Here is a 17,414-nt window from a genome sequence, read left to right as displayed (position 1 = left end):
CCCCCCCCCCATATTTCATCTTAAGCATTTTAAACTGAAAGTGCTGTTCTATTGCCTACTGAGTGTGTTGTTGTAATGTGAAGAAATGAGTTAATACTATTCGTTTTATTCCTATTCTGAAATCTGTACTGAAAATATTTCAACATTTGAGGCTCCTAATGTAATTTCATTAAGTACCTGAAGTAAGTCAAGTCTGTTGAATTAGAAGCCAAATAAAATGCAGAGTATATTTCTACCCTCTTTTAAGAATAACTAGAAAACTTACATACTAGCACCAAAAGTTTCTAATAAATCAACAAAATATGCCAGTGACTAGATGAATAGCAGGGGTGGAAGCATACATATCCATGAACTAGGTAGGTTTTGGACTTGTGAGTGTGAGCTGAGGCCAAAAGCAATTTACTGTAATTTACATATGTATGAACTAGACAAATTTTGGACTTGTGACAAATAGAGCTCAGACCAAAAGAAATTTGCCGTAATTGCCGTACACACGGGATATTTATGTAAAGACATTGCCATAGTTCAGACGATATGGTAGTGACTGGTAGGATGATTAATGAGGTGGAAAGAATGTGGAAGGTGCCAGTGCACTATGACCCTGGGGTCGACTCGGTCTCTAACAAAATGAGTCCCAGGAATATTCCTGAGAGGTAAGGGGTGGCTGGTGTGTAAGGCTAACAACCTCACCACCATCTGTGAGCCGATTGTCTAGAGAATGTGGGAGCCTCGACATCTCACAACCCTATGGGCCTTCACAGCCTGTTGCAAGGATAGCTTTACCTTTCTTTTTATCTCTTTAATAATAGTAGTAAGAGTGATATTAGAATCTGGCCGTATGTCATTGTAGTTTTGACATTGTGATATATTGTGTAATGAGAACGTGCTTCATGAATAACTGTAGATTGGTTAAGCTGATTGTCTAGTATTGTGGGAGCCTTGACATCTCACAACCCTATGGCCTTCCTTGGCCTGTTACAGGGATAGCTTTAACTTTTTATCTTTTTACCTTTTTATTACAAATTTGTTTGCATTAGCAGGACTTTTGATGAGATAAAAGCAAATGCTCTTTCCTACCACCACTTTACCCATCAAGCTATGTGTATCCATTGAGAAGTGCTTGCTTTTCTGCTTTTGTTACTGGCATCAGAGTACATTTACTTTCCTGCATTAAGGTTCGTTGCTGTATTATGTTTATCATTTTGTGTTACCTATACAATGCAAGTAAACATTTTATGCCAGAAGGCATTTTATCGGTGTTACATTTCTCAGTGCTTGTTCTGTTTTAGTGTTACAAAAGAGTAGAAACCTGTAGTTGTATACATGGTTACCATTTCGGAGCATGCTGGTACCTTCATCTCTATCTGAACCTTGTCTATAGTCATACATGTGACAATATAATTTTTCAGAATTTTCAAATGTATATTCATACATCATGCAGTATACAGTATTCAAGTTTTGGATCACTGGAGTGAATTTCCTATATCTTATCTGTCCTAAAATCCAGTTTTAGTGTTGTCAGTCTTCAATATTTTCGTTTGTGTGCAGACTGACGTCTGTGGAACAGAATAGGCTATTGTAGATAATATTAAAGTTAACCCTCCAGTCTGGAGTTCTGCATACAGCACTGAGGGAGCTTTCTTTATTGATCCTTTCTGACTTTGAAATATTAGAAGGATTTTCTCATTGATATTGTAAAAGTCTTTCTTTCATTTTGTGTACTTATACATCAGTTTGTACCAATATTCATGATTGTTTCTGTGTTTTAAATTCTGCTGTTGCTTATTTTTCTGTTTTCTTCACATTACAAAGTATACAGTTATTTACAATTGTTCTCTATTTTAAATTTTGCAGTTGCTTATTTTTCTGTTTTCTTCACGTTACACAGTATACCACTACAGTCAATAATTTCATAGACTGTGGTTTTGTCGCACCATGTTACAAGATACTCACATACACTTACACATATCCACATCCTCCCTCAAAATCATCAATATTGGCTGCTACACAAGTCTGCCAATGTTGGTATAGCACTGTCGATCATGCCACCGCAAATGCTCATGTGATTGTCACGTTGGTCTTGCATTAGGACTCGTGGAACACTATGCTTTGTAACATGAGACATGTTCAGGTCATCAGGCACAGTTTTGTGCAAAGTACCATGGCTAATCTATGGTGATGCTGCTGTGATTTCATCTACCATTTGGGAGCAGTTGGCATGCACCAATGTTGCAGCTTCTTGGATCTTGAATTCAGTTCTGACTGTTCTTGGCCAACTGGTATGCTCATCATCTTCCAAACTGTCTCTTGCAAAACTTTTGTGCCGCTTAAACGCAGCACTACAGCCCAAGGCTTCTTCGCCATACGCTCGCTTGATCATCTGAAACATTTTGTTATCAGATTTGCTTAATTTTTGTCAGAACTTGATGTTTGCCCATTGCTCAAACTGTGACATTCTCGATTTCTGCTGCTGACAGACAACTGCCCTTCACAACGGTGACTTTCTTTCTGAACACACTGCACGTATGCAACTGCGTCTTGCTGGGTGAGAGAAGAATGGACACAGCACCATCTCTTGGCTCCATGTATCTGCTGTAGTGCATAACAGTGCCATGATGTGGCCAATCCAAGAAAATATTGACTTCATTACATACTCTATTACTTTCGATAAAGACTCGCATTTCACATATTTTTTCATTTTCAAAATTGAGGTACATCATAAGTTCGAGGAATGTGCACCTTCCTATTTTTTTCCTAAAACCCACATGTAAAAACTTGATGTGTCTTAAATTCGATGGTGTTTTATGTTCAAAGTATTATGGTATTTTGAGGTGAAAATGCTGCCTTGCTTGAAGGGTTGCCTGAAGGTACAGGGAAGGTAGAAGAACTCTGTTGTCCTCATCTGATATGATCAATTAGGCATGTAAATGGGTAAATTGAGCCTTAACACCTTTCTTATCAGAACAGTTATTGATATGCCTATTTAAAAGAAATGCACCAGCATCAAGAGTTACATATATATGGTAGTATTCCGCTTTCAAACCCAAGTCATGAATAGGAGTATTTTATGGAATAGTTTGCTAAAGAACTGAAATATATAGAAGATATAAAAGGAGATGAAATTTATTTTATCATTTTCAGTTAGTGATCATTTTTTTGTGGTAGAAATGAAAATACTGAAAATAAAAATTCACTAATATAGACTGAAACGTACATATTCATGCATTGTCATACATAAATGCCGAGATATTGCAGCACAAAATGTATATTGTTTTGACCTGTGTAATTATGCGTGGAAGATCTAAAAGGGAGATACATATGCCAAAATAAACTAGGTTATGTAAATGCTCATGTTTATCTGTTCTGAAAATATGTTTCTTCCTCCTTAGTTTGATGCTAGGTTCTTGCCATATTACATTCATTTTTATCAAATTTAACCGTAGTTGACTATAATTACCCTTAGATGTTAATCCTCCATTTTGTTAGTCTTTTCACGCTACTTATGTCCCAGTCACGTCTCATTCCTTGAACATTGTTTCCAGGGCAAAGGCAAGAAGCCAGAGATAGCAACTGCGATTGCACCTTATCAGGCCACTAGTGCTGAACAGCTGGACTTGGAACGTGGTCAGCTTATCATGATTCGTAAGAAAACAAGCACAGGGTGGTGGGAGGGTGAATTACAGGCAAAAGGCAAGAAACGCCAAGTGGGTTGGTTCCCTGCCTCTTACGTAAAACTGTTGGGAGCAGGAGGCAGTAACCGCAGCACACCAGTCTCGCACAAACATCAAGAACAAGCTGCACAGCAGCAGCAGCAACAAAAACAAGAACAAGAACAACAAAAACCTGCATCCACAGAGGCAATTATTGGTGAGTAATATTCAAGTTAAATAGAATTGTACCAGAATGTATTAGTTAGAGAATTGTTTGGCATAAAATCTTAGAGACAAGCATCCAATTAAGAAACCAGATGATGGATGCTTAGAATTTGATAGTCTTCAGGTAAAAGCAGTCACACATAATATGCTGTACTTTGCCATTTACCTGTATTGTGCCTCCTGTGGGTGCTTCTTTGGAGACCTAAATATATGAAAATTTCCTTTAGGTAGGTTTCTGATGGATCTTGATGTTCAGTAATTTTCCTTGGGTGACTTTGTATTGATCCAGGATCTGCAGTAATTTCTCTTAGGTGCATTTCCCAGTGAACCTCTGTTTTTCTCTGGTAGTTTTCCATGGGTGGGCTTCTGTTGAACCTTCATTTACAGTAGTTTTTCCTCAGGTAGTCTGCTAGGTGACCACTTGCCTCAGGTGGTCTGCTAGGTGAGCACCCTGCAAGTTGTAGGAGGCGACAAAAGGGGAAGTCTCAAATCTGAGAAAGTAAAATATGGTCACAAGTCCCAAGGGACTCAGACCCAAGAAAGACTGCGCTGGCAAGGGCCAGCAGCATATACAGAAGACAAACCTGTCCTCTTGTCAGAGAGGGCTCCCCACAAAAACAAGACTGTAACTGTCAAAAACTAATAAATATGACACCAAGACTTACTGACTAACTGTCAGTCGCAATGTGGCTTTGACTTTGACTTGGTAGTCTGCTACTGCACTTTATCTGCAGTTATTTTCCTCCAGTGTATGTATGTATTTATAATTGTAAATATATTACAAACATATGTGTGGTGTTTTTCCCCCTATCTGGTGGCTGTCAATAGAAAGAATGGAACTGGAGGAATATTAAATTCTTAACATCTTCACACCAGGGTAGTTTGGTACCTGGCACCAGTTCATTCTATTACATGTGTTTTTCAAATGAACATAGTACACAATTTATTAGACAGATTTTAAGTGCTCAGAGTTCATCTTGTAACTTTTTTAATATTGATTCGGAGAGTGGCACTGTACAGAACAGTCCTTCTTTATGTAGAGAAATGTGCTGGCCTAACCATCATAATTCTTGAAAAGATGAACAGAATTTTCATCTTTTAAATTTCTATTAATTCTGTGTTTCACCATAAGTTTTTGTATGCCGTGATGCCTAACACATCAGATTTTTATAAAGCATCAGCCACTGGCCTGTACCAAAAACGATGTGTGAAATACAGGCTCTCAGAATTGGTACAGTGTAAGAAGCAGTTTCTTTTCCTGGTCTGTAGTGGCCACAGAAAGGGATAACTGCCCTCCTGCCATAAACATGTGAAGTGTTGCTAATATGTATTTATTGTTTATGTATTTGTGGTGTGCTTAACACTGCTGCCAAGAGGTCAGACTATATAATGTTTAACACTGGAATGATTGACTAATAATGAATTGGAAAGGATGTGGAAGCAAGTGGTAGTGACCTAATTTTAGATATTATTCTGGCATTTGCCTAGAGGTACTGGGGAAAGCCATAACATACCTCACCTGGCCTGCAGCCCAAGATATAAACCTCGGACCTTACAAGCATGACACAAGAATGCTATCCACAAATCTGTGACTCTAGTTGAAATGTTAAGTGTGCTCATGTGATATTTTTTGTTATTTATATAGAAAAAGTCGTAGCTCTCTACCCATACTCAGCTTTGAATGAAGATGAACTTAGCTTTGAGAAAGATGATGTGATCACACTGTTGGCACGTGAGGAGGCTTCTTGGTGGCGAGGTGAACTGAAGGGTGTGTCTGGTCTGTTCCCCAGCAATTATGTTGCACCCATATGTGAGTATAGCTATTCATTTGGTACACTGTATTCATATAGCTATTCATCATCAAGGTGATTTACAGTTAAACCACTGTGCAAGAAGTCTCTCCACAGCAGGCATACCAAACTTAGAATAGATCTGAGATCACTCTATGTATGTGACCATGAGATATAGACCATGTTGGAAATGTAGGCCTGAGAAAGGACAGCATCACTTGAATTTAACTAAGAAGGTATATATTTTTAATGTATTTAAACAATTAATGTCATAATTACAATGTTTTGCTAGTTATAAGTGCAAGTGAAATATTTATCATATGATACAAAACTTGGATGAGAGACATTGCAAAGGTACAATATCATTCTGAAATATGTGACACGTTTTAGTGGTTTATAGATTATTTTTGTTCCTGATCTCTCTTGTCCATCTGTTAATACATTTCTGGTTGAATGTTATTACTGGTACAGTTATTCGCACAGATATTAATGCCAACTTTGCTTAGTTCATAAACAGCACTTGATGATGTACTTTGTCCTAAATCTATGATGTGCCCTTCAGCAAGTTTATGGTATGCTATGAATAACATTCTTCAAGCCAATTCAAAATGGTTCTGATATTACTATTACAATTGCTGAGTTTCTGGACTGTGTCCATCATCCAGTATTCTAATGAACACAATGTTTCAGAAACTGGATCTGTTTCCATCATTAGGTGAAAGGGTGGTAGGTCCTTACTCTTTTGGGTCCATTAGAAAGAGCTAACCTCATTTGTTGATACAGTGATTAAGGTTAACACTCTTTATTGGAGCTAACAGAGTGGGTGCCTCCCATCCTTTCACTTGATGATGGAAACATCCGGTTTCCAAGACACTGTTTTGTTTAAAATATCAGATGGTTGACAGAGTCTAAAAACTCATTTAATCCTGCGTGCTCTTTAAATTTAAAGAAAAGCTGCACACAGAACTGTTAAAGTTTAACATCTAACATATATGTATGTCTTGTATGGCAGAACATTATTCTGCAGAGCAGTTAAGGTTTGGTAGAGCTGAGAGGAATTAATGAAAGAAAATGAAGGCAGACACTTGACATGTCCAATGCTGTGTTGGCACACCTGATCTGTAACAGAGACATTGATGTAACAAAGAAAATCTTGGAGCCCTTCAAAATATAATGCAGTACATTAGTATTTATTTAATTTAATTTATTCTTATATTCAAGTAGATCCAATTACAGGGCAAGAAAGAAGTTGACACACATCAATGCGTCAAAAATCAAGTTAAAGCTTCTAAGTAAAGGTTTTATTGTAATCCAACGAAAGTGCCTGTTCATTACTTAGATTTAAAAAAATGCACTGAGATAAAAAAATTGCTTGTTTATTGTAATAAGGAAGTTTATGAATATTTATTCCCTTGACAAAGAGTCTTAACAAATGAGATGAATATATATTCCAGTTGATCCAGATGAAATTACTGATTTATATTATATTTTCATTGACGAACGATAGTTATTGAAAGTATTTTAATCTCTGCTGGAATGATTAAATTGCTTACTTATTATGACAGTGTTCTGAATACATATTCTTCTTGACCATTGTTATATTATCTTATGAATATGTGGGGTGATTCCAAGTCTTGTGGCCAGACTTTAGGAGGTTGTTGAGGAGATAATTTTGAACAGAAAATGTAAGCAAACAGTTGTCCGATTCATTACCATTTCAGATTGTATTTAAAACTTTTAGTCTTTATTTAATTTTTTTGGGTATGATTGTGTGGTCAGGTCTTTGTAATGTTGTAAACAGGGCTCTTACTGCATTTGCTTGTGGGTCATATTACTTCTGACTGCAGAACAATGATAACAGTGAAACATGATGACACGGTTTACTAGTGTTTAGTATGAGAGTGTGCATTTTGTGTACATCATCTTGTAACTTCATCAAGGGAATATCAATGTTAGTATTCATATTGGACTCAACCAAACAGATTATTTGCACTGGTACATTGCGGTCTGAGGAAAGTAGGTGCATTCATCCCACCAGCGCACGTTTTCTGCGACCTAAAGCAATGTATGGAATGAAGAAGAAGTGTTAAATGTTATGCACACTGATCCCTTGACTAGAACTTGTTGGGTCACTTATGAAATAAGCCTCTTTCAGAATGCAGGTTTATGTACACTGCATGAGGAGCATTTGTATTCTTTTCATGTACAGCAGCAAGGGCTACAGCCAGGGGACAGTAATCTCCCTTTCCAGTTGTGTTAATGGGTTTTGCAGAGACCCCTAGATGGATCAGACTTTCTTTGGGTCATGTATTGGACTGATAAGGCAACACTCATGAGGAGTGAAGTAAACAATCTCCACAACCTAAATGAATGCTGGAGAATCATGCTCCTGAACACTCTTCATTTTGCCAAAGATGTAGTATCAGTGTTTAGGCCAGAATTGTAGACAGTTGCATAATTGGACTATGCATGATAGAGAATTTTCTTGACGAAATCCTGTAAGCTAATTTCCTTAATGTTTGGGAGGGCATGTGGTTTCAGCACAGTGGCAGCCCTTGCCACTTTTCATATCAGATGCATAGTTTTTGTTGAACAGCCATTTTCTGTACCTGTGAATCAACTGTGGGTTCCCATTGTCTGACCTCCATGTTCTCGTCATCTGAACCCACTTGATATTTTTGTAGGCATTATGCCAAAAATAACATTATTATTTTTTATTTTCTTTCGTTCTTGTTAGTGGGGGTGAGACTGAGTCCACTTGGTACTGCAGCCACTGCTGGCCAGTTGTACCGGCCCCAGATGATAGATGATGGTGATTGTGGAGCAGTTGGTGAAATGAAGTTTGGCAGGGGAAACTGAAGTACTTGGAGAAAACCTGCCCCAGAGCCACTTTGTCCACCACAAATCCCACATGCCCAGAACTGGGCTCAAACCCAGGCCACTGCAGTGAGAAACAAGTGACTAACGGCCTGAGCTATGGCGCGGCCAAAAATAACATTAACTTTGTATTTGGGCCGTGCCATAGCTCAAGTGGTTAGTCACTGGCTTCCCACTGCAGTGGCCCAGGTTCAATCCCGGGTTTGGTCAAGTGGGATTTGTGGTGGACAGAGTGGCGCTGGGGCAGGTTTTCTCCGTGTACTTCGGTTTCCCCTGCCAATCCTCATTCCACCAATTGCTCTACAATCACCCTCACCTATCATCTGGGGCTGGTACAATAGACCAGAAGTGGCAGCAGTACAAGGGACTTAGTCCCACCCCACTAGCATTAAAAAAAGAACTTTGTATTTATACTACAGAAGTACAAGATCATAATGACCTGATCAGTCATATCCTCATACCTTTGACACACATTAGGAGCCAATCTAGGCAGTTGGGGTCATGTCAGAGTTTCCATTTGAAATTGCTGTGAAGCATGCAAGTTGGAAGCAGTTCTTATGGTGGAATAAATATAACTGTGTGCAGGGTCCTACTACACAATAAGACATTTATGGTAAGCATAATGTAAAATTCAAATTGGAAAAGGCTATTATGCAGATACACAGATTGACAAAAACACCAAGGTGATCTCATAAGCCTCCTCTTGTTTTTTCAAAACAAGGAAAGTAGGCTAAGAGGAGCAAACAGTCATGAACAAATAGAAGAAAAAGAAATAAACAGCTGTTGTGCATGTAAGCCAACATGGGCTAAAACAGAATTACTGCTGGCTTATGTAAGTAAGGTATTGAGCAAAATGGTGAGCAGCAGCTGCTTATAGGAAAGAAAAATGTACCACTGCTTACAAGAACCAAGTTGAAACAGGCCACTGCCTGATATAACATGGTAGCACATACTTTGGCCTCAACATTGAATGAGTGAAAGTCATACAGACTTATATTTGGCTTAACAGACATGTCACAACAACGCACACCGAACTAAAATGAAACATAATGAAATAACAAAATACTTTACCTAACTCTTATACAGTACCAGTCACTCACCCATACAAAAGAAACATGCACAGAGAAGCAAAGACTCTTGCCAGACATCAGTTATGTAATGGAGAGAGAATTTATAAACCCAGCATACTAATCAAAGAAGGAATTTAGAAACATGTTAACTTATCGTCAACCAGAGTGAAAGAAAAACTTCAAGATGGGAACGAGCCACAAGAAAGCTGGTGAATAATTGGATGGAGAAGAGGAAGAATGCGCAATTGGATAGAAAGGAACACATGACATGTGAAGTATTGGAGCCAGGGAAGTGGTAGGGATATGTCACATCATGGATAATAGTGTGAAGTGGCTACAGTCTGGAGGACCAGAAAGCATCATGTAGGGCAATGAGCTAACACCAGCTTACGGTGACAAATCAAACAATAATATAATTACATTTTAAACTCTAAATTATCTCCCCAACAAAATTTACCAATTTAGCGAACTGTGGGTAAACTACTACCAGACTTCACAGTGTTAGATCACAGGAGGTGGTACTATTGATAATCAGTGTTGTGAGAACGTCAAATGTCACAATTTAACACTTAATTGAATCTCTTGAATTGGTGTTACTGTCCTTCTCAGTTGCTGCACTTATGTAAGCCATACAGCATACGACCATTTCATCTTTTTCTTTTTTCAATTGTAGGAATATGCGAGCACATCTTGCCTACTGGCTGTGGACCCACTTACGACCACCAACAGATCGATTGCAGTAATTGCCACTCGGTTATTTGCTGAAAAGAAGAAAGATCAATGTAGAAATATTTATTAGTAAAGTTATGCTTTGAAACTTACTTGTATATAAATTTCTGGCACTAGTTTAAACTGACAGAGTGAATGAAAACTAGTATAAAGGGATGTGAAAGATACAGTATAAGGAATTGTTGCTGTTATGTTCAGTCAGCAAATGTTTGTAAGCCTCCCTCCTTATAGCTCTGTTGTATCGTCATGAGTGCACTAACATACTAACAGCCACCATTATGTTCCTTTTCATCCTTTTATTTATTTATTTTTGGGGGGATCATCGTATATCTTAGTTACCACGTAGACTGTTTTATTAAACAACCACTGTTTTGAATGAATCTGATAGTAGTATATTATATGAAAATGGAAGATCTGCTGCAGTTTTTTCTTCCTTTTCATTGCATGTGGTAGTGGGTCCCTGCCTTTAGCCAACAACGTGTGAGCATGGATTATTTTTTGTAACTTTTGTTTTATCTATTTTTTTCTTCCCCTTGCAGAAATTAAACTTGTTATCGGCTACTTGTATTAGGATAAGACTCTTGTGTGGCCGTACTATGTGCAAGTCATTGTTGAGATGATGTAAACATTTTGACATTGAATTCGAACTATTTTTAAGCATCATATATTCATCGTAATTCTTGTTAATTTTCAATACATTGTTGATAGTATTTGACATATGTACATGTACACACGGACAAAGAACTTTCTATGTTGTACTAATTTTGCTTGTTATATCATTGTTTTAAAAATTTGTTGTTCACTATATTGCATGTCTAAGCCATTGTTTCATAGCTTAGTATAAATACTCGTGGGGTTACTTTATAAGTAAAGAGCCTTACCTTCCTTGCCTGGAGTATATTATTTTCATACATATGTTTATAGATCGATTTACTTTGTAATTAATTATGTTTATAACATACTGATGAGTTTACTTGTAGATGATATTTGTTACTCAGGTTAGTCTCTATTAATTCTTAATAGATATATTGTTAATAAGGAACTGTAACAACTATTTTATGTTGTCTTAGTAACACTTAGGAACTTACACAACTGTATTTGTGTCTATAAATGTTACTATGCATAATCCTTGACTGTTTATGCATGTATACAAGGATAATGTAAGTATTACGCTGCTGTCATAAAATGGATTTGAAATAATTATCTAGATTGGAAACACATTATGTCTCTTCTTGTTTTTATAGTAAAGAATTTTATGTTGTGTTTCAGTTAGGTTCATGTAGAGTAATGTGTAATTAATTCAAAGCTGAAATCTCACTGAACACTTCTGACCAACTTTTGTGGATGCTTACATGTCTTCAACACTTCATGAATTATTCTTAAAACTTGTAGTATATTGCAGGAAATTTAATTCTCACACATCACTCCATAATTCTGTCTCCCTTGGCGACTGGCTTTTCTTACATTAAGTCAAGTTTTCCACTGAATGGAGATTATGTAAAATTATGGTAAGAAACATTTTATCATCTTATAATACCACCTGTATGCAACTGTTGTAAAATAATTTCCCTACAGAAACTATTTCTACTTGGATAAATACAGTTACATATTCCATATCATATTAATTTCTAGAATAACAGTATTAAATAAACTCTGAAAGAACCTCAGTCAAAACTCAAAGCAAAAGGCATGGGTTTGGTGTGGAAAACAATATTTACTAAGTATGGGATTTCACTGAATCTGGGAATGTGAAGGATTTTACTGAAACATAAGTGCAGTACTGTCTTTTCACTAATACAGAGAATAATTCAAAGAAAATATTTAACGCACAGTTCATAAAAGTTTTCTTTTTGTTTCTGTTTGTGAAGCTATATGACATGACTGAGAAAATTTTAAAGCTCTCTGCTGCAGCTGAATGTTATGGCATATTAGCAATGATATACTAATTCCACCATGTATTAACTTTTTGGGTTTGAGGTTTTTGAATACAGGAAAATATATTGTCAGAGGAATTATTTCAAGAAAAGTCAGTGCCTAATGCTCTGATGAGAGGATGAAGTAGTTCCCTAAACTGCTTCCTTTGCCGTCTTAGTGTTATGTGGAACCGTTCCATAAGCAGAAGTTGTTGGTTTAAACTTGTCATTGAAAACTAGTTGCTTTATATACCATATCATGAGATAAATATCATAACTATAATGGACATTCTATAACTTTTTCTTTATTTAGTTAACAAGTATTATTACAATTATAAACTTAGTAACCAAATACTGACTCTCAACTGAAATGAAGAGATGAGAAAGCAACTGTAGCAGACTTAAAGCTTAGGATCTCTCTCTTGACTTTACAGTATACTTCAATATGAGACTTTTTCAGTTGTTCAATTGTTAATCACATTGGATAAGAAAAATGTATTTGTTGAAATCCTAAAATATGTAGAACTAAATTAAAAATGGAAATTAGATAAAGATATGCAGGTCTGTAATAGAAAGTTGTGCAACCTTGGCACTGTAAGTATGCATTATGGAAACAATAAATAGTCACATGCAGGATTTTCACCAGTCTCAATGGGAATGCTCAGACTTGTAATGAATTCATTTTGGTTCAGTTCATGCAATATTTTGTTGCAATCCCTATAGTTCTTTGAATTTTTTTTATTTAAGTTGTAGGTGTTTTACATTCAAAAGTAATGCAGATCTATTGAATATTATGTAACATCAATAAATCAGTAATTAATTTGTAAAATATTTGAATAAGAAATTTTGTTAATGAAGGAAATTATATGCTTTTTCTGTATTAATTTTAACCTCTTATATGTAATCTGAAGTATCTGATGAACATTCTACCTGAAGTAAGTTGGTATTGAAATCAAACAGAATATACATGTTTCATTTCGAGCCATAATCAGTCAGTGGGTGTGTGAATTTCCTTCATTTAAGGTAAACAAATTGATTAAGGAATAGTAAGACTTAATTATGATAATTCCTGTGAAATAAAAGCTGTGTGGTATCCATACATGGGACAGAAAGATAAATCTAAAAGTTTGTGACCAAGGTGTGTTATTAAACTTGTGCACATGTTAGATATTATCCATATTTTCATTTCTGGTTACAAAAATTCAACTTCTGAAAACTGACTCTGCATGCATCTTTAGAGAAAAATATAATAACTACTGTGTTTGGTATCGAACCAATCTATATCCCAGACAGGGAATGTAATTTTAAAAATATTTTTCGATTTTTGGGTGGACACTTTTCATTTTGATTCATATTCGTATATATATATATTAGAAACTCTGTTAGAAACATGAATGAATTTGTCTTGTATTTTGTTATATGCTAGGTACATAAAGCTTAGAAATGTTTCAGTTAAAAGATGTAGATCTCTTTTGAGAAATGTGGTGGAATTTAATTTGAGTGTAGAGAAAACTGTTTGATGCTGTAAGCTCTTTTTTGATTTGCAGAGCCTTTGTTAAGCTGTAGTAATGAAGAATAATTTTGCCAAAATTTGTGTTTAAAATTTTCAGATTTTAAACTTGTAGGTAAACTATTTGAGGTATAAACTGATAACAAACCTGAAGTACTGTGTAGATGGATGTACTGTACTGAATTGTGGATGTGCTGTAGGTTTTAATGTGTGTTTCATTCTCTTTTTGCTTCTTGCATTTTTTTTGCATTTATTCTAAATGAATATCAAAAGGGCTCAGCAATTTTTTCATATTATTGTATATCAGATTTCATGAAAATCTGTCCTGCAATTCTCTAGTTGTTTCATGCGTGCAGTCGGATGGACGGTTGGACTGAGTGAACTTTGGTGCTCCATAGGGTTGCAGACATGCTGAGAAAGTGCATGAATGAACCACAGACTGGATTATTCATGCATTGATAAGTGGGAATATACAGCTGTCACAAGTGTTCAAGCCTGTGAGAGAGCTACATCCCTCCTTCCTGCTTCTGATATCCCAGTTAATTTATACCATACAGTTTCAATTTTGCCTGCAGTGAAGTCATAATCATTTTCTTTATTATTTAGATTGTCCGTGATGTTAGTTTCTTAAACATTTCTTCTTCTGAGATTCATTTGTATTCATACAAAGCTAGATATGGTTATATTGTGATATGTTTGGAAGTATGCTGCTGAACTGATTAGCAGTCATATCTATAAGGAGTTAATGTTTGTGTTCTTCAGTTCTTAATGTCATCTTATTTGATGGACTGAACAGCGGCCATTGAGTTGTTTGAGATTATTTGCTCTCTTGGTTTTTACATCCTGAACTGTCATTCATTAACTCTCTATGTGCCTAATTTGAGTCATAAAAATATCTTTATGTGATCTCTATCAGAATCTTTGGTTAATGTTTATATATTATAGTAAGAGCATATTATGTAGCGTTTTGGCCCATTATAATTATTTGTAGGTACTTACGCTTAGTTAAGTGCATCTACTACATCTGAAGATATTACACACGTCACAGAAGATTTTGAAATTCTCTGTATGTGACAGTAGTTACATTATTGTTTAAGTTTTCATGAAGTCTGATTTTTGAATACTGAATTTTAGGAAGTTCCTGTTTGAAATAATATATAATTCAGTATTTTTAACATTTGTTCCTTTGCATAAGAATAAAGAATGAAGTTCTTTGTTTGCATATATGTGTCTTTTTTTAGAATAACTGCAGATAATGAAATTGTGTTGACAAAAATTGTGATTCTGTGACAAATTAATATGTATATATATTTGAGATGCTGAACATAGTCTTTGAATTATGTATTTATTATATTGCATCTCTTTATTATGTAATGTTGATATTTAATGTAATATAATATTTAGTATAAAGAATTGGATTTCCTGGAGAGCTCTTAATGATTGGCATCTTTCCGGCTCCTTTAACCAGAATTGGCAAAAGCTGTAAAAACATTATATTATAACTTAATGTGGTTGCTCCTAGTTTGTATTGGGGTATTTCAGTGGTAAGATGATGTCATGTTTGGTTACCATTAATTTGTTGTTTTTGAACAATAGAGAAAGAAAAGGGGTCTGCTCAGAGCTAAATAATTTAGAAAAAATGCAGATCTAAATGAAATAAAAAAAGGAATGAGACATCCTCACTTCACAGTGATTTCTGGTTCCTAGAAAATGACAGTTTGAAACAATTCTCCATATCCCCATGAATCAGAATTTTCACATTTTCATGTCAGGGGATAATTTTACAAACTTCCTACCTTATGGCATATGTAGTTTATATTTTTAGTTTGTACAAAATTTGTTATTTTAAGCAGTTCTGTAATTGTTTCACATAATTTTGATATGAACTATATTAATTTCAGTACCTTTAATTAAGACAGATTTGCCATGAAGACTCTTTAGATTTTGTGTAGATAAAACTGTGTTTCGATGCTCTTGACTTTACACTGATAAGTAATCAGCTTCATGCCCTAACCAACTTCAAACCTCGTGTGAAAAAACTCTTAGTATCCATGTGTTGAAAATGATCCTGGGAGGACCTCAGGACTATTCGAAACATGGATGTGATAGGAAGAATTCTAGTACCTCTGCCTGGGATGAAGTTCAGGTCAGATTATTTACTGATAGCTGTCATGGCTCCCAGAATCCTTCTCATCCATAAATTTGTGTAGCCTGAAGGTTTGTTTCTTCTCATGCTTCTGCTACATATGTTAAAATTGACATAAAATTTGTTTTTAAATTGTTCCTTTACACTTTTATCATTTTAATTCAGAAATTTAGAATGCTCTTCATGTTTTTATTAATTTAATTTAAAATATTTTCATTGCTTATTCACAGCTACACAAGTTTGTCCACAACTTTCATTTTTGTTCAGTTTAATTTCATTTGTCTTTATACCATGGTTCCACAATTTTGCATCATGATTCTGTTTTCTTACTGTCTTTGCACCATGATCCTATTTCCTTTGAAGTATGATTCCATGTTCGTTTTGTCTTTGCAGTGTGATTCCATGACTCCACTGTCTTCGTACCATGATTTCATCATCTCCCTGTTTCTGCACCATGATTCCATGGTTTTACTTTTTTTTTTTACCATGATTTTATAACCTTGCTGTCTGTGTACTCATGATTCCAAGTCCCTGCTTTTGTCTGCGTGCTTTAAGATGAACTAAAATCATCCATTTATATTACGTGAGGCTAGTTTCACCTTACTTGTCACACAAAGTAAGGTCTTCTGTGTTGCAACAAGAGTTTGGCAGGTAGTCCAAAAATCCAGTAATTCCAAGGGTTTGACAGATTTATCTACATAGGTCATGACCAAACTTGCATTGTACTGATAAGTTAGAACTGTATCAATAACCAATTTATTTACATGATATGATGGATCCAATAGTGTAAACATGGCAAATCTTGGTTCCATAGTAGCATCAAAGAGGTATAATTTATATTTTCATTGAAATATGGTAGGAAGTAGTACAAAGGAGTGGTAACATCACTGACAAAGAGGTAATGGTTTCAACTGTGCTTTTGTCATTGTGTTTTATATATATTTTTAAGAGGCTATAGAAGAAATTCTGCCATAGGACCACTGACTACTGGTAAATATATTTTCAAAATAATATCAACGGATGTTTTGTTGATCATGGGCTGTGTTCTGAAACTTCCTATACTAGAGAGGGTTGGTAATACTCAATGTCAATTTGTTCAGAAAATAGTTGTCACTGTGTCAAGATTGAGAAGACTAAGAAAAGGTTAGGAACTTACTGTGCGAGATTAAGACACTATCATGTTTAGTGTATGTTATTTGCTCTTACAGTGAATCTTATTAAAGATACTAATTAATGTTATTTAGAATAATTGGGGAAAATTTCCCTGTGCCAATTCCCTAAACGTTTCCTGCCAACCATTATTATATATGAAAATAGGTTTATATTTGTCAGAGTTACTGGATTTTTGGACTTATCCATCGTTCAGTGTTCTAAAAACTAGAAAACACAATATTTCGGAAACTGGATCTGTTTCCAGTTGTGTTTTCTAGTTTTTATGAAACTGAATGAGACACAAAGTCTGAAACCCAGTAACTCTTGAGCATTATACACCATCATCAGAACT

The 17,414-nt window shown here is 35.5% G+C and overlaps 1 protein-coding gene across 1 annotated transcript in view; it reads left to right on the top strand.

Moving 5' to 3' along the window:
- The window catches only part of LOC111869324 (intersectin-1), an 85,496-nt gene that overhangs the window by 41,915 nt on the left and 26,167 nt on the right, over positions 1–17,414 (top strand). Inside the window, exons 23-24 of the mRNA XM_033753382.1 lie at positions 3,543–3,867; positions 5,521–5,685. Coding sequence (XP_033609273.1) covers positions 3,543–3,867; positions 5,521–5,685 — 490 coding nt within the window. The remainder of the gene's footprint in view (positions 1–3,542; positions 3,868–5,520; positions 5,686–17,414) is intronic.

Source organism: Cryptotermes secundus, unplaced genomic scaffold (assembly GCF_002891405.2).
Source record: "Cryptotermes secundus unplaced genomic scaffold, Csec_1.0 scaffold325, whole genome shotgun sequence".
Lineage (NCBI taxonomy): Eukaryota > Metazoa > Arthropoda > Insecta > Blattodea > Kalotermitidae > Cryptotermes > Cryptotermes secundus.
This window is presented reverse-complemented; position numbering and strand designations above follow the sequence as displayed.